Here is a 26,410-nt window from a genome sequence, read left to right as displayed (position 1 = left end):
AAAGAATTCTAAAACTGAATTTTGAAAGTTGAAAAGTGAAGGAGTTTCTTAATAACTAAATATACCTTTCTTAGCTAATTATTTTGTGATGGGTCACGTAATCAACAGAAACCATGGAGACTATCTTATGATAAAAATCATTTGTATCTTAAAGTAATACTTTATAGTACAAGAAATGCAAGATTGTGTGAGCCTAGTTTATATGAGCTCATAATTCATAATAAATTGGTTATAAAAGTAATCTGAAAGCTGTTCCCAGGACCACGAAATAGATAAATATTCATGTCTATTGTTTTTCATTTGCAAACAACTATTAATTGTCACTTTACCCACATAGCACATAATAAGCATTCTGGAATTCTACATTTATCACTGTGATGTTTTTATTAAGAGTATGTTAAGGCATTTCCACACATACTCGACCACAGCACAGAAAGCTGGATATTTCACCTCTGTTAGTGTGCCTACTTCGACTAATCAGCACCATTTTTGATGTCAATTTCTGGCCATCTCAATTTTTAAAAAATTAATGAGGAAAATTCTCTCCCATCAAGAATCGTTACTAAATATGTAGCCAGCTGCCACCTACAGAACAGTCAAATATCACCTTCAAAGAAGAAAAAGGCAACTGGGCAGGGTGTATTTTGTTTGATATATCTCTAAGATGGTCTTAACAAACAAGAAACTTCCAAAGATGCTGGCTGTCAATATCACTGGTGGCAACGCTGCCTGCACAGTCTTCTTTTATTTTTTTAAATTTTTTATTTTATATTGGACTATAGCCAATTAACAATGTGGTGACAGTTTCAGGCAGACAGTAAAGAGACTCACTTAGCCATACATATACATGTACCCATTTTCCCGCAAACTCCCTTCTCATTATGGTAATATCTGGAGCAACCAAGCTCGCAAACACAGCTAGAAGGTTGGGGCCACACCAAAGATAGGTTGATATACTGTGAGTCCTGCAGAAACTGTCAACTTTCTTGTCTCTGGAATCTCGCCCCCATTTCTTCCCATTGAGCTCTTTCCTGGGGTCTCTTGTGTTCCAGGCACAATGGGTCCTGACCCTCAATGAGGCTGCCAGTTGGGGAGACAGGCATGGAAGCAAATGTTTACAACTCAGGCTGAGTCAAGCCACGGGAAACGGAGATAAAAGCTTGAGAATAGGAAGGGGGCACTAGTGATGAGTTCTGTCTGCTGCATCAGCACAGAACCATTTACTTTCAATCCTATGTGTATATATAAAGCTCAGTATAAAAGGACAGAAGCTGCTTAGAGGGTTTCAGCTTCTGAGCTGGCACTAATGGTAAAGAATCCTCCCGCCAATGCAAGAGACATAAGAGGAACAGGTTTGGTCCCTGGATCTGGAAGATCCCCTGGAGGAGGGCATGGGAACCCACTCCAGTATTCTTGCCTGAAGAATCTCATGAACAGAGCAGCCTCATGGGCTATGGCCCATAAGGTTGCAAAGAGCTGGACATGACTAGAGCGACTTAGCACTTAAAAAGCAACATGAAATGGGACCCTCCTACAAATCAGTGGAGCATTAGTGAATATTACAAATGCAAAGCATAACTTTGTGAACCCCAATGTAATGAGAAAGTTTGGAAAAGCCGTTTCAGTAGTCAGAAAAAAGAAGTCTTATCTGAAATTTTCTTTCGCAATGACAGTAAAGCTTTCCCAAAGTACAGCTGTCTTTAATCCCCATTCTGGGGTAGCCTTGAGCGTCTTTCCAAGGAGACTACCCAACAAAATCTTCTATTCTTTAACACCGAAGACCCCAGCACTCCCACCCTCACCCCACTCCTCACCTCAGGTTTGGTTAAACTGATACATAAACCTCTGGTGGTGGTGGTGGTGTAGTTGCTAAGTCATGTACAACTCTTGCGACCCTGTGGACTGTAACTTGCCAGGCTCCTCTGTCCATGGGATTTCCCAGGCAAGAATAATGCAGTGGGTTGCCATTTCCTTCTCCAGATAGATAAACCTCTACCTCTGGCTATTCTGCTAATTACTCACTGTTGAGTACTCCCACACACATAATAAACTTTTTTCCTATTAAAAAACAAAAACAAAAACAAAAAACCTCAGTATAAATTTTGGCAATCTGTGACTCAGGGAAACGGAACACTTAGTGAAAAACAAGGTTCTTCTTTTATTTAAAACACTCCATGTTTTCTTTTCACATTTTATTCCTCTTTAATCTGTGATGATATGGGTATCATGAAATTTCCTACCAAACCTCTTGGATGCTTGATGTATTCTCAAAAGGCATGTTCCCAGAGACCTTGGTTCTGTACTCTTGAACTTTCTTTTGAAGTCTGTGGCTTTTACAACAGTCAGTTCTTCTCTGTGCAGATTTTTCAACTGGAGAACAGAAAACTGTATCTTTCTCTCTCTCTTCATAGACTATATATGTATAAACTATATATATAAACAGAACATATACTCTATGTTCCTGGTGATGCATCTGGTTGCTAGACTTCGAGCTTGGATTTGAGGATTCCTGTGTTCAAGTCGCTTTAGGAAACAAACCAAACACGTGAAGCGTCCTTAATCCTCTTCTATCTCAAGGGGAAGAAGAAGAGTATTGGGCGAAAAATAGGAAGTTATCAGGCATCATGTTTTAGTGCCAGGTTTGTTGCTTCCTGAATATGCAAATGTAAGCCTCTTGGTTGCTCCTCTGTAAAAGGAGGAAGCTGGGACTAGATGATGCTTCGGTTTTTGAAATTTATTTTTATGGGGAAAACTAGACAGTCTGAACTAGCTGGTATTACATACTGAACCAATAACCCTAACAGGAACTAACCTGCCTGTCACCATGACTTATTTAGTGAGTGAGGTCTTTGCACTCATAATCAAAGTCCACACCAATGACTGGTAGTTATCTGAATTGATTCTCAATGAACTGCTAACCACCCTATTGGTATTTACCAATAAAGCAAGCAGCATCTGCAGGTTCGATGTTTTATATTTGTATCTTTCCATTCAAAATTCTAAATGGAAATCTGTGTGCTCAACTAACATTTCTGTATCTATTTAATGTACTAGGAGTATCATTAAATATCTGTAGTGTTTTAAGAAGTCCTAATTTTGATTTGCAAAAGCTGAAAAGAAGATATAAAGTAAAAGAATCTTAAAGATGATATTATGTGAACAGAGAAACCTGGCAGGCCACAGTCCGTGGGGTCAAAAGAGTCAGACACAACTTAATGACTAAACCACCAACCACTCAGCCACCGGTAATTTGCTTCTCCCTGTGGACTTCTTAACTCTCTACCCCGCCTTCTTAGTCTCCTGTCTTCCTGCGAGCTGCCTCCTGCATTTGCCCCATATCCCAGAAACGACACTACTAGAAATTAAGAAGTAATTGTCAGAATTGCTTAAAATCTGCAGAATTTGAATAATACTCAGTGGCCAAGGTTTGCTACAGAGTTGATCCAATCAAAGTAGATTTTTATAAAATCTAGTAATGATAGCTGGGAGAATAAGAATAAACATGGAATTTGGAGGGTGCTGGGGGTATATAATAAAGTGAAAATTGACATCAGAATCTGAAAGTGGGTGACAGGCAGGTGAATGAACATCAGTGACCAACATACAAGTTCCCTGCCATTGGGAACAGAGGTAGGGCATATGCAAATATATAAAAAGAATGCTTACAGCTAGAATAAGCATCATGAAATAAGTTTTAAGAAGTAATAAACAGGTACTGGGAGATATACCATCAGAGTATACCAACTTTATATAGGATGTTGAGAAAAGGTGATATTTATGCTATACTGTGAAGGATAAGGAAAAGCCAGTAACGGAAACAGTGAAGGAAAACACATTCTAGGAAAAGAGAGGCGCTAACTAAAAGGGCCTGAGATGGGAAAAATCATATAAAAGGAAGATGGGATATGGAGGTGTCCAAAGGAGAGCTGCGGGAGCAGATATTCATTTGATAAATCCGAGGAAGTAATTCAAACAAGTGACTTTTAAAAGAAATGAGATTTTATTGTCCCGAGGATATGATTGACAGCAAGCATAATGTCCTTCCAAGTTATAAGTGGCTTTGCTTCAGGTCAGGTATAAAAAGATCCCCTGAGAGAAAATAGAATTTCAATACAGCAACATCAAAATCAGGAAGAACAGCATGATTCTGAAGGAAAAGAATATACTTTCTCATCAGAGAGGTGCAAGAGAAAAGAATTATACCAATCTAGTCTAAAAGTAAAACTTTATATGCCACAAAATATATTTAGTTTGAAAAAAAGCAATACAGAATCTTGTTAGAAATACCAAAGCATAGAGGCCTGTTTGCCTATAAGGTCCTGCATCAGTTAACTGTCTGAGAAAAAAGAATAAGGTGGCTTTACGTTGCCTAAAATCAGAAGCTTATAGCTACTAACTATAAAGTTTTCATACCAACAAAGAAGTGTTAAAATATAACCTGGAGCTACCGATGTTAACTGTACTTTTGCAAAACAAAAAATTAAAAGTAGCCATGTACAGCATGGAAGATTTGAGTAAAATCTTGACTTACAGAAAGGTCACATCGTTGACCAAAATGAACATACACTTTAGACCAATCATGTTCAAGACTGGAGTCTTACAGAGCCTGGATTGGTGGTAATGAGTTTTGCAAAGGTGAGATTATAGCTATGTGAATCTTTTATATCCTAGGTATGATAATTTACAGCTAAACAATTGACCTTACACGTTAATGCTGAATTTTCAACTAAATGCAGATATCAGTATTTAGTGTAAATCAGAAAGAAACTAGTAGAAAAAATGTCATTAAAGGTATGAAAGTCAAACAAGTTTTTGTTTAAGGTAAACATTTAAAAATATTATCAATTAAGAGCTAAAACATTATTGGTCCTGCCGAAAACAAGCAATCTTGAAAAGAAAGCTGGAAAACTATATTACAAGGTTATAGTGACTAAAACAGTACAGTGCTAGCATAAAAATAGACACAGAGATCAAAGAAAGAGAATAGAGAGCTCAGAAATAAACACCCAAATAGATGGTCAATTTATGACAAAGGGTCTGAGACTATACAATGGGGAGAGCACAGTCTCTTCTATAAATGATGTTGGGGAAACTGGTCAGTGACATGCAAAAGAATGAAGCTGGACCACTATTTTACACTCTACACAAAAATTTACTCAAATGGATGAAAGACTTGAACGGAACACCTGAAATCGTAAAACTCTTGGAAGAAAACAGGCTGTAAGGTCTCTGACCTTGTAGATAATTTTTTGAATCTGTCTTCAAAAGCAAAAACAAACAGGTTGAACTGTATCAAACTAAAAAGCTTTTGCATGGCAAAAGAAACCATTAACAAAATCAAAAGGAAACCTGCTGAACAGAAGAAAATATTTGTAAACCAAAACCAAAATATATAAACAACTCATACAATGCAATAAAACCCCAAACAGTTTGATTTTTTTAAAAATAGAAAATCTGAATAAATATTTTTCCAAAGAAGAAATGCAGATGGCCAAAGGGGCATGAAAAGAGGCTCTGTGTCCTTCATCATCAGGAAAATGCAAATCAACACCACAATGAGATATTGCTTCACACTTGTTAAAATGGCTATCATCAAAAAGACTAGAAATAAGTGTTGGGGAGGATGTGGAGAAAAGGAAACCCTTGTGTACTGTTGGTGGGAATGTAAATCGGTGCAGTCACTTTTGGTAAACAGTATGAAGGTTCCTCAAAAAATTAAAAGTAAGACTACCATATGATCCCATGTTTCTACTTCTGAGTTTTTATCTGGGGAAAATGAAAACACTAACTTGAAAAGATATATGAACCCTATGTTCATTGCAGCACTATTTACAGTACCAAAGTCATAGACACTCATATTTATGGGCATATATTCAATGGAATAGGCTTCCCTCATAGCTCATTCAGTAAAGACTCCACCTTCAATGCAGGAGACCCCGGTTTGATTCCTGGGTGAGGAAGATCCCCTGGAGAAGGAAATGGCAACCCACTCCAGTATTCTTACCTGGAGAATCCCACAGACAGAGGAGCCTGGTGGGCTACAGTTCATGGGATCGCAAGAGTTGAACACGACTTAGCAACTAAAGTGCCACCATACAACCCTTTGGCCACCTGATGCGAAGAGCTGACTCACTGGAAAAGACCCCTGATTCCAGGAAAGATTGAGGGCAAGAGGAGAAGGGGGTGATGGGATGAGACGGTTAGATGCCATCCCTGACTTAATGGACATGAGTTTGAGGAAACTCAGGGAGACAGTGAAGGACAGGGAAGCCTGACGTGCTGCAGTCCATGGGGTCACAAAGAGTCAGACACAACTTAACAACAGCAAACAACTGACAGGTGAGAGCTGGGAGAAGAACGTTCCAGATCTGAGAATTGACTTGGTAGAGAAATTGTGATGAAGCCAGAAACACTGGCCAGGGAATTAACGTGAGGCTGTGGAGCAGGAGTTGGCCCCACCCACGGTTTTGCAAGCTCCAGGGAGAAGTTTTTGCTAAAGGGACTGAGCTATCACCGAAAAGTTTTAAACACGGGAGTGTCATCATCAGATTTATTATTTAAAAAACAGGTGGTGAGGATTAAAGGTTGATCTTTAAATTGTTTCTAAAGCTGGCACTCTGATTCTGCAATGATGGGGTCCTTCACTCTCTCTTATTACACATACAGAACAATGATGCCCCACACCTTTTGTTACTTGTTGTGTTTAGCAGTAACAGTCTACCTAGAGAAAGAGCACCAGATTGTAAATTTCAACAGGGGTTGGAGGGGAGAACACAAGCCATTGCTGTGATTTCTCCTGAAATGGCGCTCCTGGCTATTGCGTCTTACACTGGCATGCTTCCTTTCGGACCTGGTCCTCTGCTGACCCTGCTCCTAACTTGACACTGCTCCTTCTAAGACTTTTATCTGCTCAGCAGTTCCATTACTGACAATTGATTGGGCTCTTTCTCCTGGTCCTAACTCATTACTCTGCCTCATAAAGAAGGGCCAGACTCCTTCCTGTCAAAATCAACTGTCCTTTTGTATCAAAGCCTTGGCCTGGACTCAAGACCATTTTCTCCCTTACAATCCAAGAGACTATAGTCTCCTTGAGAACAGGGGTTATATCTGCTTCTCAATTACATCTTCTGTTTTCATCACAGGGCTTGGCACCTCCCATTGTTACATCTTCAATAAACGCTGTTGAATGAATGACTGCCCTGACCTTGGGCAGCCTGTACGATCTGAGATCGCCTTGGACCAGAATTCTCCTGTTTGCCACTCATCACTCTCCTTCCAGCGTCTACATTGTGAAGCATGATGGCTCTGTGCCAGTTAGCCTCTCCCAACTATTTTAACCAGTGCTAAAACTGAACCTTTTTTTCTTATCTTAATCATTTAAGGCACAAGCTTGGGATTGTTTTCCTGAATCGTGGCTGAGTTTAACTTGGATAATTCAGAAAAAAAAAAACACCAAGTCTGTAGATGCTCTGCATCATTGCCAGGATATTAATAGTAATAAAGCTCACATTCATTGGCCTCACCGCTTGCCAGGCACCATGCTAACTAACTGCTCTGTAGACACTGTCTCCTTTGATCCTCACTGCAACCCTACAGGGAAAAGATTATTACCCCCATTTTACAGATGAGAAAATCAAGGCTAGAGTTACAGAGGTAACAAGGAGATGTGAGATTTTCAAAATTCCCCTGAATGTAAAACTTGTACTCTTTAACAGTTAGGGGGAAAATGTACAAAATAAAACTGGTAATAATACATCCACATACTGAAAATTAATACAGAGAAATGTATAAATTAATTGATAATGGTACTGAAAAATGGATGTTTATATGAAACTCTTTGTTGTATAATTGGATAGATTCTAATTTCTCTGTCACACATTTTTCCTTTTTGCCTCCAAAATATCTATCTATTCATAATCTTCTACTAGTACATAGAGCATATTTGAGATTTTTTCATAATCTTCAAGTATTTTATTTTAATAAGAAGCAGCCCAGGAAACTAGGAAGGCAAGAAAACAGTCGTGTCTTACCGGATTTTAAAAGTCTCAAAAGAAAAAGTGTATGAAAAGAACCTAAGAGCTCTTATGGTACAACTGAAATGTACATGAGATCAAACCATCCAGAGCTTTAAAATCTGCTCTGCTTACAGAGGAGCAGACATCTTCCAAAGCGCTGTGAGTGACAGTTTTAAAGTGTATACAACTCAGCTTTCTCTTTCCCATCAAAGCACACATTCAGGTACTTTCTGAGTTAAAGAGACTGCCTTAAAAAAATGAGTGATCTTCCTCTCAAACCAGGGCTCTGTAAGAACTTAGAGGGGTGGGAAAGGGTGGGGAATGAGAGAGAGGTTTCAGGAGGGAGGGGACATATGTCTACCTATGACTGATTCATGGTGATGTATGGCAGAAACTAATGCAATATCGTAAAGCAATTATCCTTCAATTAAAAAGAAATAAAACATTTTAAAAAATGTGTGGCGTTCCTGATGTTATCTGAAACACATATAAAATACACAGCAAACTGTCTACCTAGAAAACAACAGAATTACAACCTAGGGACTACCCTAGTGTAAGGCAAAACTCCAGATGAAGTCTTACTGAAGAATAATAAAACATTTCTTCAGTAAAATAGTTATCTAAAGGAATCCTGGTTCTAATGTTCATACTCACTGTCATGAGTAGATTGTGAAATATTATGTAATTCACTTGGGATATATTGAGAATAAGAGAAAGTACTTCTAGCAAATCACAAGCAAAATTTAAGAGAATAAATGGGAAATGTTTTAGTAGCTTATCTTCATTGGGGAAACTAATTTCCCAACTTGAAAAATTTATGAAGTCAAGAAAAATTTTTTAAATTTTTAAAAGAATCTAACTTGTAGACGAGAGTACCCTCTACAAATTTATAAATATAGCTTAGATTTATCAAGTCAGTGATTTTAAAACATAGCATCACTGATGTATCATATATATGTTTATATATATATATTTTTAATTAGGCAGTTCTTTTAGGACTTAAAAGGCACAAGAGAACCTGGGCATGGATCATACTTTGAAGATGCTTAGCTCTGTAACTCGGAGAAGGCAATGGCACCCCACTCCAGTACTCTTGCCTAGAGAATCCCATGGATGGAGGAACCTGGTAGGCTACAGTCCATGGGGTCGCTAAGAGTCGGACACGACTGAGTGACTTCACTTTCACTTTTCACTTTCATGCACTGGAGAAGGAAATGGCAACCCACTCCAGTATTCTTGCCTGGAGAATCCCAGGGACAGAGGAGCCTGTTCGGCTGCCGTCTATGGGGTGGCACAGAGTCAGACACGACTTGACGCGACTTAGCAGCAGCTCTGTATCTATGGGCATGTCACTTAAATGTTACAGTTTAAAGTCTCAGCTCCTTCATCTGTGCTCAAGGGGGTAATATTATTCACATTCACAGAAGCACTGTGTAGGATAGAGGCATGGATTTTGGAGAGGCACAACCTGGGTTGGAATCCTAGCTTTTCCTTTGCATCTCAGCCTACACATGTGGGGCCTTGAATATCTGCCTGAGCCTTAGCTTCCTCATCTGCAAACTTAGAATATCATGTCCAGTGAGATATCAATAGGATAAGGGAAAACATCTAGCACATACTAAGTTTTCAGTAAACTGTAGCTATTGATGTTCCTGGATAAGTTTTGTAACTTGCATTGTATATATCATGTTATTATACAACCAGACTTTTTTTCAGATGTTAGGTAGATTCTTACTGACAGACTAAACCATAACATTTCTCCATTAGTCTGTATATATGAATATATTTTCTTTTACGAATTGGAGCTTTGTTGTGACACTCTTCTCGAGAACTTCATTATGAGACTATGATATTAACAAACTTAATAATGAAAATTGCTGCTTCTTCCTCCATTGCTGCATTCCAGTCTACAGTCAGCAATGAGTTTTAATTCACTCATTCAACAAACACCTACTGAAGGCTTACTATGTGATAATATCCATGCTAGAATTATATTGCCAAAGGAATTAGCCTATTTATTTTATCACAGATGGTTTCATTCAATATTAAGTTATTATGATAAAATATTGCAGTAATACAGAAAACAGAAATATTATAAAGTCTACAATGGGAATTAAAAATAAGTTTTGACAATATGTTACATGTTCTCTAGAAAATAATCACATGCAAACTCTTTTCACAAGAGTTACCCTATAAATAAATAATTTCAAAGTGTCTATGAAGCTAAACCAAGGAAAGGAATTTTAAAATGGAAACACTTTTACAATTACCATTATTTATGACTTAGTATGGAGTTATCTTTCAGAGCAGATTCTTAGGGCTTTATATCAAGAATGATTTTCAAATGAGCCACAATTGGAAACAATTAAGGAATTGTTCTGCTTTTACTTCATTTTTGTTAACTGTCATAGGCCATAGGCTATTTCTACCGATGGAAGACAACCAAATTTCACAACACCTATGTGTATATATTTCTATGGTGTTCTAAAACATTTCCTTGCATCATTATAAAAATAATCCATTGTAACAGTAATCGAGTGCCTCCAAAGTGTAGCAAACTACAAACTGAATAATCAATGTATTAATACAAAGTGAGTATAGTACTAGCAATCAACTATGGCTTGTGGACCAAATGTGGCCTACCACCTGGTTTTATAAATAAAGTTTTATTGCAACAAAGCTTGATCCATTTGTTTACATAACAATACTTGGCTGCTTTTGTGATCTTCTGGTTGTAGATAAAGACAACTGTAGTTGTGATAGAGACAATACAGCCTGCAAAACCTAAAATACTTTCTGTATTTTTACTGAGAAGGTTTGCCAACCCTCGCTTTATAATTAAAGTATGAAAGAATTTCTATACCAACTGGAGTATTAATGTAAAAATTTTTAAGGAATTAAGAGAGAGAGTTTGCTGTATACTCAGCTCTTATTAGGCTTGTGCTCAATGCTTAGTAGACACATCAAAGGTAGGATAAGTGAGTAGAAGAATTCTCTACAAGCAGTCCTTGCTGAAAGGGCTATCAAACCACTGGCCCAAGATAATAAAAATTCCCAAGAATGGTCCCAAGGGACCGAGTAAATGCTCACCAGAAATGTATAACCATGCTTTCTTTGGGGAGCTGGAGGTTTTGTGTCCAGTGTTTTGTGTTGCTGGAAATCTTGTGACTTTGTATATATTTATAAATACCACAACTTATTTACCTGAAAACGACCATTATAATTAAAAATAGGGGGGGAAAGGTTGAGTTTTACCTGGGTGTTGTTCTTCAATGCAGACTTGCAAGTACATGAAGAGGAGTAGCCCTGCTACGCCAAACAGCAGCACTGACAGGAAGACTTGTTTGGGGTTCATGACCAGGTCAGAGGGTTGCATCTCTCCTTACTCCTGAAGACCACATGGTTGGGTTTCCCCCAGAGCTTCGATCCTTCCTTTTTCCCTTAAGTGCTCATTCCACAAAGTAACCTAGAATTTTAAAAAATCCACACTGTAGCTTGCTGATGACATTTCTTCCCAAATATGGCATAAATATGCACTATATAATGATTTCCCAGGTGGCTCAGTGGGAAAGAATCTGCCTGCAATGCAGGAGACCCAGGTTTAATTCCTGGGTTGAGAAGATTCCCCTGGAGAAGGAAATGGCACCCCACTCCAGTATTCTTGCCTGGGAAATCCCATGGACAGAGGAGCCTGGTGGGCTACAGTCCATGGGGTTGCAAAGAATCAGACATGACTGAGCGACTAAAACATTCACTTTCATGCGTATATAACTGAGAATTTCCATGAACTTTAATAACACTCTGAAGACAGGAAAGACTATAGTTGATGTCCCTAGAATGGCAATTTTCTATTTCAACTTTTATCTTATCTAAGTAATGTGCTGTGCTGTGCTAAGTCACTCAGTCGTGTCCAACTCTTTGTGACCCCATGATTGTAGCCCACCAGGCTCCTCTGTCCATGGGGATTCTCCAGGCAAGAATACTGGAGTCATTCCCTCCTCCAGGGGATCTTCCCAACTCAGGAATTGAACCAGGGTCTATTGCATTGCAGGCGGATTCTTTACCGGCTGAGCTACCAGGGAAGTCCCAAGTAACGTGCTATTCTACAGTTAATAAGTAACAGTCTAACATTTAATTAGGAGAAGCATACCAGACTTCAGGTTATCTTAAAATGTTTGTGAGTGGAAAGAAGACTCTCAGAATAGATTTTTGAAAAAGGGATTTTGAAAAACACATTCCTAGAATGAAGGGGAAAAACATCACTCCATGTCTTAAAAAATATATAGAACTCAAAAATGAAAGGTTCAATCATCATTTCTTTCTATTTTAAAAGTTAAGAGTCTCTGGACATCCCTGGTGGCTCAGTGGCTAAGAATCCACTTGTCAATTCTGGGGACCCAGGTTCGATCCCTGGTCTGGGAAGATTCCACATGACTCGGAGCAACAAAGGCTATGAGCCGAAGCTACTGCAGCCCACCCACCCTAGAGTCCGTGCTTGGAAACAAGAGAAGTCACCACAATGAGAAGCCAGCGCACTGCAATGAAGAGTCACCTCCACTTGCTGCAACTAGAGAAAGCCAATGCAAAGCAACAAAGACCGAGCGCAGCCACAACTAAATAAATAAAAGAAATAGCATGTCTTCCAATCCTTCTTTTAAAAACAAAAAGGTCAGAGTCTCCTATTTAAAGAGTACACTTAACATCCCTCAAAAGGCGTAAGAGGATAAATATGAAAAGTTCACAGTTCCATGGCCTCTCCCTCAATTACACGGGAATTGAGAAGTTTACCTCAGATTACAGAAATCTACCTCAGTGAGAAAAGGTTACTAAAGAAATATTGCAATGACATTATTTTAAGAACTATCACATTTAGTGGAATCCTAACTTTTTAGCTTTTCTTTTTTAAAGCTCCATCCACTTTTGAGAAGGTGATGGAAAATATAAATCCCCTCCTTGGAAAAATAAAGACATAAAGTCTTGGGTCAAATGTCAGTATGTTTACGGACCCTTACTGGAACTCAAGTTAAGAAGCCCTACTCCCTATGAACAGCCATACAAATTTGCAGTAGCTTGCATGGTGAGCTCAGGTAATTAGCACCCCATCTAATGAGGCCAAGGTCATGGCATTGTGTCTAAGGCTGGTCAAAGACCTTGGCTCCGTTCCTTGGCCACGTACCACATCTCGTCTTTGGATGAGCTGAATTAATGGTTTCTTAGCGTGAGGACATCACACACAGCTGTGTCTAAAAATTCTCTCTCCTTTCTCTCCAAAGATGTCTCAAAAACCTCTGAAAGAATATTGATTTAGCCTTTTTAAGAGGTGTTTGGTGAGGTGCCAGGTAAAAGTTAAAATGTGCTGTTGCAGATTGCTAGGCTGCTGAAAGGCTAATATTTAGCTATTCTTGGCAAAATCAATTCTCACGCAGATGTTGGGCTTCAAAGGTAACCTTTGAGGTCAGAATTAGACGGTCGTGAAGAGTCGGACATGACTGAGCGACTTCACTTTCACTTTCCACTTTCATGCATTGGAGAAGGAAATGGCAACCCACTCCAGTACTCTTGCTTGGAAAATCCCATGGACGGAGTAGCCTGGTGGGCTGCAGTCCATGGGGTCGCTATGAGTCGGATACAACTGAGCGACTTCACTTTCACTTCTCACTTTCATGCATTGGAGAAGGAAATGGCAACCCACTCCAGTGTTCTTGCCTGGAGAATCCCAGGGACAGGGGAGCCTGGTGGGCTGCCGTCTATGGGGTCGCACAGAGTCGGACACAACTGAAGCGACTTAGCAGCAGCAGCAGCAGCATGGCAGTAAAGTCTCTTGATTAGAAAAAGGAAAAGAAATCCACCAAATAGTAAAAGTGTTTATGTAAAACAACAAAAAGGCATATTATAAATACATTTTTTTCCTTCATATTTTAATTATATGTGGAAGGGGCCAGAGTAAGAGCAGTGACTGTCAGTACTACCAGAGGAGCTTTCTCAAATCCACTTCTCTAGTCCCTTGAGGAAGGGGCAGTGGCTAACGTTTTCACACGTACTTTTGAGGATTTCAAGCACTTTCTCGCTTTTAGTCCTGGAGGAAGTTTCTAAATAAGTAGAATAACTCAGAGCATGATCATACTGCTTATTTGGTGGGATATTCTGCTCTTCTTATTGGGGGGGTGTTAGTTCTAAAAGGTCTTGTAGGTCTTCATAGAACCGTTCAACTTCAGCTACATCAGCATTACTGGTTGGGGCATAGACTTGGATAACTGTGATATTATTGAATGGTTTGCCTTGGAGACAAACAGAGGTCATTCTGTCGTTTTTGAGATTGCATCCAAGTACTGCATTTCGGACTCTTTTGTTGACCATGATGGCTACTCCATTTCTTCTGAGGGATTCCTGCCCACAGTAGTAGATATAATGGTCATCTGAGTTAAATTCACCCATTCCAGTCCATTTTAGTTCGCCGATTTCTAGTCTGTCGACGTTCAGTCTTGCCATCTCTTGTTTGACCACTTCCAATTTGCCTTGATTCATGGACCTGACATTCCAGGTTCCTATGCAATATTGCTCTTTACAGCATTGGACCTTGCTTCTGTCACTAGTCACATCCACAGCTGGGTATTGTTTTTGCTTTGGTTCCATCCCTTCATTCTTCCTGGAGTTATTTCTCTAATGATCTCCAGTAGCATATTGGGCACCTACTGACCTGGGGAGTTCCTCTTCCAGTATCCTATCATTTTGCCTTTTCATACTGTTCATGGGGTTCTCAAGGCAAGAATACTGAAGTGGTTTGCCATTCCCTTCTCCAGTGGACCACATTCTGCCAGACCAAAGATGTCCTTTTCATTATAGGGGACTGGAATGCAAAAGTAGGAAGTTAAGAAACACCTGGAGTAACAGGCAAATTTGGCCTTGGAATGCAGAATGAAGCAGGCCAAAGACTAATAGAGTTTTGCCAAGAAAATGCACTGGTCATAGCATACACCCTCTTCCAACAACACAAGAGAAGACTCTACACATGGACATCACCAGATGGACATCACCAGATGGTCAACACCAAAATCAGATTGATTCTATTCTTTGCAGCCAAAGATGAAGAAGCTCTATACAGTCAACAAAAACAAGACCAGGAGCTGACTGTGGCTCAGATCATGAACTCCTTATTACCAAATTCAGACTCAAATTGAAGAAAGTAGGGAAAACCGCTAGACCATTCAGGTATGACCTAAATCAAATCACTTATGATTATACAGTGGAAGTGAGAAGTAGATTTAAGGGTCTAGATCTGATAGATAGAGTGCCTGATGAACTATGGAATGAGGAGACAGGGATCAAGACCATCCCCATGGAAAAGAAATGCAAAAAAGCAAAATGGCTGTCTGCGGAGGCCTTACAAATAGCTGTGAAAAGAAGAAAAGCAAAGGAGAAAAGGAAAGATATAAGCATCTGCATGCAGAGTTCCAGAGAATAGCAAGAAGAGATAAGAAAGCCTTCTTCAGTGATCAATACAAAGAAATAGAGGAAAAGAACAGAATGGGAAAGACTAGAGATCTCTTCAAGAAAATTAGAGATACCAAGGGAACATTTCATGCAAAGATGGGCTCGATAAAGGACAGAAATGGTCTGGACCTAACAGAAGCAGAAGATATTAAGAAGAGGTGGCAAGAATACACAGAAGAACTGTACAAAAAAGATCTTCACAACCCAGATAATCATGATGGTGTGATCACTAATCTAGAGCCAGACATCCTGGAATGTGAAGTCAAGTGGGCCTTAGAAAGCATCATTACGAACAAAACTAGCGGAGGTGATGGAATTCCAGTTGAGCTCAAATCCTAAAAGATGATGCTGTGAAAGTGCTGCACTCAATATGCCAGCAAATCTGGAAACCTCAGCACTGTCCACAGGACTGGAAAAGGTCAGTTTTCATTCCAATCCCAAAGAAAGGCAATGCCAAAGAATGCTTTAACTACCACACAATTGCACTCATCTCACATGCTAGTAAAGTAATGCTCAAAATTCTCCAAGCCAGGTTTCAACAATACGTGAACCGTGAACTTCCAGATGTTCAAGCTGGTTTTAGAAAAGGCAGAGGAACCACGGATCAAATTGCCAACATATTCTGGATCATGGAAAAAGCAAGAGAGTTCCAGAAAAAAGCTAGAGAGTTCCAGAAAAACATCTATTTCTGCTTTATTGACTATGCCAAAGCCTTTGACTGTGTGGATCACAATAAACTGTCGAAAATTCTGAGAGAGATGGGAATACCAGACCACCTGACCTGCCTCTTGAGAAATCTGTATGCAGGTCAGGAAGCAACAGTTAGAACTGGACATGGAACAACAGACTGGTTCCAAATAGGAAAAGGAGTATGTCAAGGCTGTATATTGTCACCCAGCTTATTTAACTTATATGCAGAGTACATCTTGAGAAACGCTGGGCTGGAAGAAACACAAGCTGGAATCAAGATTGCCAGGAGAAATATCAATAACCTCAGATATGCAGATGACATCACCCTTATGGCAGAAAGTGAAGAGGAACTAAAAAGCCTCTTGATGAAAGTGAAAGAGGAGAGTGAAAAAGTTGGCTTAAAGCTCAATATTCAGAAAAAGAAGATCATGGCATCCTGTCCCATCACTTCATGGCAAATAGATGGGGAAACAGTGGAAACAGTGTCAGATTTTATTTTTTTGGGGCTCCAAAATCACTGCAGATGGTGACTGCAGCCATGAAATCAAAAGATGCTTACTCCTTGGAAGAAAATTATGACCAACCTAGACAGTATATTCAAAAGCAGAGACATTACTTTCCCGACTAAGGGCCATCTAATCAAGGCTATGGCTTTTCCAGTGGTCATGTATGGTTGTGAGAGTTGGACTGTGAAGAAGGCTGAGCGCCGAAGAATTGATGCTTTTGAACTGTGGTGTTGTAGAAGACTCTTGAGAGTTCCTTGGACTGCAAGGAGATCCAACCAGTCCATTCTGAAGGAGATCAACCCTGGGATTTCTTTGGAAGGAATGATGCTAAAGCTGAAGCTCCAGTACTTTGGCCACCTCATGCGAAGACTTGACTCACTGGAAAAGACTTTGATCCTAGGAGGGATTGGGGACAGGAGGAGAAGCGGACAACAGAGGATGAGATGGCCGGATGGCATCACTGACTCAATGGATATGAGTCTGAGTGAACTCCGGGAGCTGGTGATGGACAGGGAGGCCTGGCATGCTGTGATTCATGGGGTCACAAAGAGTCAGACACTACTGAGAGACTGAACTGAACTGAACTGAACTGATTCTGCTCTTATTGGCTTCCCAGGTGGCGTTAGTGGTAAAGAATCCACCTGCCAAAGCAGAAGACCTAAGTGATGCGGGTTCCATCCCTGGGTCAAGAAGATCCCCTGCAGGAAGGCATGGCAACCCACTCCAGTATTCTTGCCTGGAGAATCTCATGGACAGAGGAGTCCGCTGGGCTACAGTCCATAGGTTAAAAAAGACTCAGACAAAATTGAAGCACCTGAGCACTAGCATTTACTCTGCTCTTATATTGATTCCAACCTGAAGTATTACGGACTTTCCAAACATATGCAACAAATAGCAATTCCGGAGGGAGATCTGCAATTTGAGGTGCTCTAAGATCGAACCCCTCAAGGAAAACTCCAGCCCACACTATGCACTTGTCCAAATTTCAGCCTGGAAACTTGGGGCACAGGGCCAGTTTTCTCTTTTCTCGATGCTGCAGCTAAACAATGGACAGACACCATTCCCAAGTCCACAAGAAGATTCAGACAGGAGGAAACCAGTTAGACCAAATCTACTACTAACAAAGAAATAGTTGTTTACGAGGAAAAGAAGAGACTTTTACAATCTGTCTACATAATTAAAACTTATCTCGGAAGAAAGAGGATAGAAGAGAGCCCATAAATCAGAACAGAGCCAAAGACCTGTGGGAAATGGTGGGTGTGAAAACCAAAAGAAGTATTCCTTGGGGGTTCACAGAGGAAAATTATTACCTACGATGCTGGAAAAAAGATTAAGGATCTGCCCTTCCTGTCTTCAGGAGATGCTGCTATACTCTGACATACCCTCCTGGGTAAGAAGTCGGGAGAAAACCCATAATTGTTATGATGGCAGATGTGAGTAGAACTGAGTGATTAAAGCCACAAGGCAGAAAAGCAATCTGGTGGAAAACGGAGAGATATGTTTGATTTTCTCCCATCTCAGTCCATTAACCCAACACTGGCATTAGGAAATGGCTCTCATTAAACAAAGGTGAGGCATGAGGAACAGCATATTGCTTTAAGCAAGCCTGAAGGTCAGTTGTGATGGGAAAACACACACCTATTTGGACACCATGTATCTACCTCCATGCCTGTGGAAAAAGTGCAGACTACTGGAGATTAAAATTACTTAGAATAACGCTATTTTATGTACCAGCATTATTCAGCATTTCCACAGTCAAAGGCTCCCTGTATTTTGTTCAATCCTTCCTTCCCTCACTCATAAGCATAGTACCTTGAGACTAACAGGTACCCAACAATGGACTGCACTGAATTGAATCTGGAGCTCCAATAACAAGACATAGATAGCTTTCTAGTTGTACTTATAATTCCCTAGTTCTAAACTTCAAATGGAGAAACAGACTATTAAAATACTGAAAGGGTCTCTGTGACTTTGTTAAAACAAAGTGCATATTTATTTTTATTTGCATATCCTGTGGATTTATCCCTAGTAATTAGTAGTGTTAGCCACTCAGTTGTGTCCAACTCTTGGCAACCCCTCGCACTATAGCCTGCCAGGCTCCTCTGTCCATGGAATTCTCCAGGCAAGAATACTGGAGTGGGATGGCATTTCCTACTCCAGGGGATCTTCCCAACCCAGGGATCAAACTCGAGACTCCAGCATTGCAGGCAGATTCTTTACTATTTGAGCTACCAAGGAATCCCTAATAATTGCAAAGATATAAAAGTAATTATTTCACTCCAGTATTTCTTTTCCAACACTTTAGAAATTATTCTTTCCAATAACCAAGACTACCAACAGAAGCATTTTGGGATTACAGTGTAGCAATTACTAGATGGAGGCAATTAATTTGAAAGGAAAATTGAGTTATTCAGTTTGGCAGAAGCCTATAGTATTAAGGAAGAAGTTTTGTAAGGTCAATTTAGACCTCATTAGAAGAATCCAGAGTCAGGGTACCACCGGTCTCTACTCTCAGCCTCCACAGGACCTCTGTGGAGATCCTGAAGGAAGAAGCATTGCTTTTTCCTCCCTCATAGCAGATTCCCTCTTCTCCATCTCTTTCCCACCCTGTAAGAAAACACAGACCATCAGGGACAATTTCCCTTAATTTACTATCCCACCAGCACCAAGTTTACTATCGCTTGGTTCCACCATTTGTTTGCCTCTATCTCTGATGAACAAGTCCTCACTCCCACCTCCATCTCTTCTGGGCTGCTGTGAAGTGCAGCTCCATTATTTAGAAGCCTGGGTCTCAGTCTGAACTTCCTTATCTAATGACGTCCCCCTCTGTAACCCTCCAGCCATCGCCCCACTGCTGTCACTCCCAGCAAGCTTGAAGACAGAAAACTCTGTCCTGACTGCCTCAGGTGCCTACTTTACAGGCTTCTTCCACCCACATCTACCCAGGAGGCTGGAGAAGGTGCCATGTAGCTCAGAAGTTGTGTAGGGATGGAAAAGTTATAATACCAGGGGTTTCAGTTTTGCTTTGTCTTTTTGCTATTCCAGTTTCCTCTTCTATGCATTTCCTGTTTATATTTCCTTCCCATTGTTCTCATTTTTTTTTCTTATTGGATGGGAATTCTTCATCGGCTATGAGTATTACAAAAATCTTCCTGTCTGCAACTTCTTTCCTTCCTCCCTTCCCTTGCTGGTGGTATGATTGTTTTATCAGGTAGAAGTTTAAAATCAATTTTTTCCATTTTCCTTGATGATTAATCAGTTTGGGTCTTGAAAGAACACATGTGATGTACTTGAAATCAAGACACTGGGGAACAGCTTACAAGGATGTGTTCAGGGTTTTAGGGAAACCAACAAGAGGAGCAGTGTTCAAGGTCAAGGAGCAGCAACCACCCCTGGAAGTGAAGACAGGAAGTAAAGCCAGTATTCCTGGAGCCTGGAGAGGGGCCGGGGGTGGGGGGAGTTTCTGGGAGCTGTAGCCTGTTGGACAAGGACACGGACGACACGATGTTGCCAGGTGTTAAGCGAACCAGAAGAAAAACTACCCCATCTGCAATTTCCTCCTGTCCTGAGACTTCATGTCAGTGACCCATCTGGCAAAGCTGACTGATGGCCTGAGGACCAGACAGCCTTTTCTGGAGCACAGTACCCTGAACTTCCTAAACCTCAGCGCAGGGATGGGGATGGCGGAAATGGACAGCATCCAGCTCAGTGTGTGATTTTTACAAATTTTCTAAGATAATATGCCTTCCCTTCAAATGACATGATTATTCTTTCATATATCCTTTTAGGGGTTTTAAAGGTTTTACTCTTCGTAATTGGAACCCTAATCCAACTGGAATGTACTTTTGTGTATGCTATAGGCTATTCATTTTACATGGACAACCGTCCCAACTCTACTTCGAACCCGCATCTCTTGCATCTCCTGCACTGGGCAGGCAGATTCTTAGCACTAGAGCCACGTGGGAAGCCCTACTTACTGAGTAGTTTATTATTATTTTAAAACTTATTTATTTTGGCTGTGCAGCACAGGATCTTAGTTCTCTGACCAGGGTTTGAACCTGGACCCTTGGCAGTGAACGCACAGGATCTTAATCACTAGACCACCAGGGAATTTCCAGTAGTTTATTGTTTTACTACTGATTTTTAATGCTGATTTTGTATATTTCAAGTTCCTATCTAGGAGTCATGTACGGATGTGATAGCTGGACCATAAAGAAAGCTGAGCACTGAAGAACTGATGCTTTTGAACTGTGGTGTTGGAGAAGACTTTTGAGAGTCCCTTGGACAGAAAGGAGATCCAACCAGTCAAACCTAAAAGAAATCAACTCTGAATATTTATTGGAAGGACTGATGCTGAAGCTGAAACTCCAATACTTTGGCCACCTGAATGGGCAGAACTGACTCATTGGAAATGACCCTGATGCTGGGAAAGATTGAAGTCGAAAGAAGAAAGGGACGGCAGAGGATAAGATGATTAGATTCATGTCCACCAATTCAATGCACATTCATCTGAGGAAATTCCAGGAGACAGTGGAAGACAGAGAAGCCTGGTATGCTATAGTCCATGGGGTTGCAAGGAGTCATACATGACTTAAGTGACTGAACAACAAGGTATGTTTGTGCAAACATATGGGCCTATACTTGAGGAATGGAAAATTAATCTGATTACTGATTTGATTTTGTTAATGGTTATTTATTTATTCATTTCACTTTTCTTTAGTTACCTTTAGAAAAGTATATTGCCTAGACAACTATCATTTCCTTTTCATGTCCAAATGTATAAGCACAAAGTTGTTCATACTATTTTCTTATGACTTTAAAGATGTCTTTCATAGCTGTAAATATAACCCCCTTTTCATTCTCAGTACAGCATTTGTGCTTTCTTTTACTTTCTTTGGACATTCTTGTTAGAGAATTGTCTGTTTTATTTAAAAGTATATTGCAATGCCTCTATATTGTTTTTTGTCTTCTAGTTATTGATTTCTTCTCTTATCTTCATTTCTTTCTTCATTCTGCTTTCTTTCTTTAGGGATATCTGGGGCTTTTTTTCCCCCAAAGTTTTTGAATTGAAAACCAATTTATGTATGTCAGATCTTTTTCATAAAACACTCTATATAAGCTTACTGATTTCCTCCAAAACAACTTCTGTGGCATATCACATGTTTTCACATGTAGTATTTTTAGTCATCCACTTTTAAATATATTGTAATTCAAGTTATCATAAACTGTTGTTTTTTATTTATTTTTAAAATGGATTTTCTCCGTCTTCTTTGGTTTCCTAAAATTATTAAGTCCTCTCTACTCTGCTTTCTTTGAATCTACAGATTTCCCTTTCTATTTGGTAAGTAGTAATGTAAATTTTTATACAAAAATACCTTCTTAACAATAAATTCTTCTAATAAAGTTTACAGTGCTCACAGAACTTTAGCATGTTTTAAATATGTGTTGATCAATGTCTTACCTTGGTCATACTTGAGCTTTTCTATTTAATTTCAATCATTTAAAATATATTTATTATTAATTATTAAATAATAAATTAAATTTACTGGTATGTTATAAATTTCTGTGTTCAGTGTTAATTAGCTAGCCAAGATCAGACTGCCCACCCACCAACTGTAAGATAATATATTTGTACTATTTAAGCCACTAAATTTGATAAGATTTTTTTATAGCGGCAAAGAAAACCAATATAGTACATTACCATTACAAAGTAATTTTAAAGGAAAACTGTTTGTGAAATTACTGTGAATGGGTAGCACAATACTGATCTTTTCAAATAGGTTTCACATGGTTTCTCAGACCTGTGTTTCATGGTCTATTTCTGTAATAGCTCCATTGTTCAATGTGTTTTGTCATAAGGAACACAGAAACATATTCCTTCACTAGACACTAATTTGCAGGTGCTTCCTTATGCATTTTGTTGCTTTGATTTCCTGTGTAATTTATTTAACAGGTACCTTCTACTTTTAGCTATTGCAATTAAATTTTAATTACAATTAAGGTCTATAACAAGACAAGGTTTTGCCCTTTTATTCTTTGTTTTAGAAGAAAAAGTTTCAAACTCATATTTTACATTCTCGTGTTCAGTGTAAAGTTCTTTGCTTTATTTTGGCTTTTGGTTTTGCAACAATAGTCTATTTCTAAAGACTGCATAAGACTAAAACCAAAGGCCCTGGTATGTATTAAACAGGGGGAAAATAAAAATACCCATACAGATTATTGTTGAATGGACTCTATCTCAGTTCTCATTTTTACTTGTTCCACTCCAAAGATGTCTAAGCATTAAATATGGAAAATACAGGAATAGAGTTATATTAGTTATATTTTACATTTGTTTAAGCACAGTCACAAGAACTTATAGCATGTATTTATATGTGAGTCAGGAATCACCAGAATCACATTCTGGAAACCAAAGGTAAACACAGCATCAAATTCTGTTTCATTAAAGGGTCCCATGAAGATAGAGGGAGTCCTTGAAAAGTTTTTGAGTCCTGGGAGAACAGAATGGCAATTTGAATGGTCATTTCTAAGATGACTTGAAGAGAAGGATTATGTCAGAGGAGATAAGTGATAACCGCAGACTGAATAAGGGGGTGTTCAGCAAGTCCAATGAATGATTAAATTTTAGTTACCATAGTAGTTAACAAGATAATCTAACAAGTGCTAAATAAAAGATGGCTTCCACAACCTCAGAATCTGTCAATAGATAAATGGATAAAGAAGATGTGATGTGTGTGGATATATATACAAACACACAATGGGATAGGTGTTTGTACACACACATACAATGGGATAAGGGGGCTTCCCTTGATAGCTCAGATAGTAAAGAATCCACCTGCAATGCAGGAGACCCCGGTTCCTGGGTCAGGAAGATCCGCTGGAGAAGGATTAGTCTACTCACTCCAGTATTCTTGGGCTTCCCTTATGGCTCAGCTGGTAAAGAATCTGCCTGCAGTGCGGGAGACCTGGGTTCGATCCCTGGGTTGGGAAGATCCCCTGGAGAAGGGAAAGGCTACTCACTCCAGTATTCTGGCCTGGAGAATTCCATGGATTATATTCCATGGGGTCGCAAAGAGTGGAACACAACTGAGCAACTTTCACTTAATGGGATAGGAATCATAAAAAAGAATTGAATATTTCTGCAGCAAGATGGATGAATTTGGAGTGTATTATGTGAAGTGATACATGGAAAAAAGACAAATACTGTATATTATTTATATGTGAAATCTAAAAAATACAGCACACGAGTAAATGTAACAAAAAAGAAGCTGACCCACAGATACAGAGAGCAAACTAGTGGTTACGGTGGCAAAGGAGGAGAGGCAGTATGGGAGTGGGGAGTGGGAGGAACAAGATATTGGGTGTATGATATGGTACAACATGGGGAATATAGCCAATATTTTGCAATTAGCTTTAAAACTGTATAAAAAATAAAACAAATTTTTTAAAAAGATGGCAGGCACTCCACAATTGGAATCAACTGTAGTGTAACCAATAGAAACGGATCACAGAACCCTTGGAGGCACTAGGGGAGAACCCTTCATTGCCTCTTCTGACTTCCAGTGGCTCCAATCTCTGCTTCCAACCTCACATAGCTGTCTCCTTTGTGTTATAAGGCTATTTGTCATTGGGTCTGTTGCCAACCCCAAGATAATTCAGGATGAGCTTAACTTGAGATCCTTAACTTAATTACATCAGCAATCCCCCCCAGGTTCTGGGACTTAGAATGTGTCTGTATCTTTTTTAGGGTCACCATCCAACTCACTGAACCAGGCTTTGCCAGGCTATGGTGACTGTTTTGGAGGTGATTTAATCAGAACCAAACTCAGTGCTTTGGATGGATGGTCATGAGATGCAATGTTTTCTTTCGCAGTGAATGCGAATGAGAAAGCAGATAGTTCTTGCTGTTGTTGGAAGCCTTCTGGCAGCCCTGATGGAAGCCAGCCTAAAAGACAAGGCAGCAGAGAGGGAGGCAAAGCTGAGAAACCTGCAGAGAAGCAGAGGAATAGCTTCGACTGGACCCCGAAGGGACACACGCTGCCTCCGAATTTATAAATTAGAAGAGCCAATAAAGTTCCTTTATTTTACAGTGTATTACAGAGCAATTCTAAGACCAGTGAGAGAACTGAGGAATAAGCTATATGTTGGGTGTAGCAATTTCAGCAAGATAATAGGAAATAAATGAAAATAATAGTGCTAGCATTTATTGAACAGTTAGACATTCCAGGCTCTATTCTGAGCATTTTATATTGATTATTTAATTTAATTCTCACAATAACTCTATTATCTCCCCAGTCAGGAAATGTGCAGGACTGGCTCATGTAACCACATGGCGTGATGCAGAGTTCAGCGGGAGGTGAGGCAAGAGGCAGAAGTGCAGACAGACCACAGAGGCCATTGGCGTCAACCGAGGGTGACGACATTTGCTCTGTGGACACCTGGGGACAGAGAGCAGGTGTGAAGAAAGTGGAAGGATCAGGTTTGCATTGTGGGAGGATCCCTGGGACGCAGGCAGTGAGGAGACAGGATGGAAGGTCAGGAAGACCACAACTGTTCAGGTAGAGGACAGTTGCTGGTCGGGAATCCCCAGGGCAGGGATTGGACTAGATTTTATTCCAATCCCGAAATCCTTCTGTCCTCCAATTCATACACATCCTCTAGTCTTTCATTACTGGAGGCAGTTTATCACAGTAGCTAAGGAAGAAGATTCTGAAGCCTGATCGCCGGGTTCAAATCTCAGCTTGATGACTTACTAGTTCGGTCCCTCAGCTGATTATGGAAGTGGTAAGCCGAAATGCCTACATGCCTCAGTTTCCTCAGTCCTCAACTGGGAGAATAAAAGTATTTATCACGTGAGGTTAATGATCTGAAATGCTGATATATAAGAGATATTTAGCTGGAGGAGGAAATGGCAACCCACTCCAGTCTTCTTGCCTGGGAAATCCCACAGATAGAAGAGCCTGGTGGACTACAATCCATTGGGCTGCAAGGAGCCAGATATGACTGAGCACACAGGCGTGCAGGAGACATTTAGAAGAATGCCCGGCCCACAGAGGCTGTCTACAGTATTAAAACGTTAATGCCTTTATATTCCAGATATCTGGCACAGGGCAGCTACACTGCAGTTAATCAATAAATATTTTTTAAAAGATAGGGTATTTTTACTTCAAAGGCAGTCTGTTTTTCCTGTTAGAAAGGTTTATTCTTTCAATTCATGAAAATTCAAACCAATCAATAAACATCCATTAGGCTAGAATGGACTCAGGCTGGCTGTCAGACACTGTAAGCAAAGCCGAACAGAGTTAAGATTTAACCTCTGCTCCTCATCATGGAACATTTGAACCTAAGCTCTTCACAACTTGTACAAGTTGGTTTTAGTAGAGCCTTCTAGAACAGCTCATAACAAATCTGTTCTCTCCTTTATGTGACAGACTTTCCAATTATTGAAAACAATTATCCTGTCTACACTTAATCGTTTTTACTCTAAGATAAACAATAAATATGCACAATTCCTTCAGCCATTCCTTATGGGACATGGTTTAGGAGTAGTCAATCAATTTAATCATCCTCCTCCAGACACATTCATGTTTGTTAATGCTTTTCTTTAAATGCAGGGCTCAGAAGTAGATATAATAATCCAAGCATGATTGAATGGATGGGTGACGTTATGAGAATCAGCGCCATAAAAATAATGGCTACACTTGAGAA

General features: G+C 39.8%; 1 protein-coding gene across 1 annotated transcript in view; it reads right to left on the bottom strand.

Annotated features, from left to right (window-relative positions):
• The window catches only part of CHST9 (carbohydrate sulfotransferase 9), a 280,856-nt gene that overhangs the window by 223,345 nt on the left and 31,101 nt on the right, over positions 1–26,410 (bottom strand). Inside the window, exon 2 of the mRNA XM_018039801.1 lies at positions 11,271–11,481. Coding sequence (XP_017895290.1) covers positions 11,271–11,391 — 121 coding nt within the window. The 5' untranslated portion in view covers positions 11,392–11,481. The remainder of the gene's footprint in view (positions 1–11,270; positions 11,482–26,410) is intronic.

This window comes from Capra hircus, chromosome 24 (genome assembly GCF_001704415.2).
Source record: "Capra hircus breed San Clemente chromosome 24, ASM170441v1, whole genome shotgun sequence".
Classification (NCBI taxonomy): Eukaryota; Metazoa; Chordata; class Mammalia; order Artiodactyla; family Bovidae; genus Capra; species Capra hircus.
This window is presented reverse-complemented; position numbering and strand designations above follow the sequence as displayed.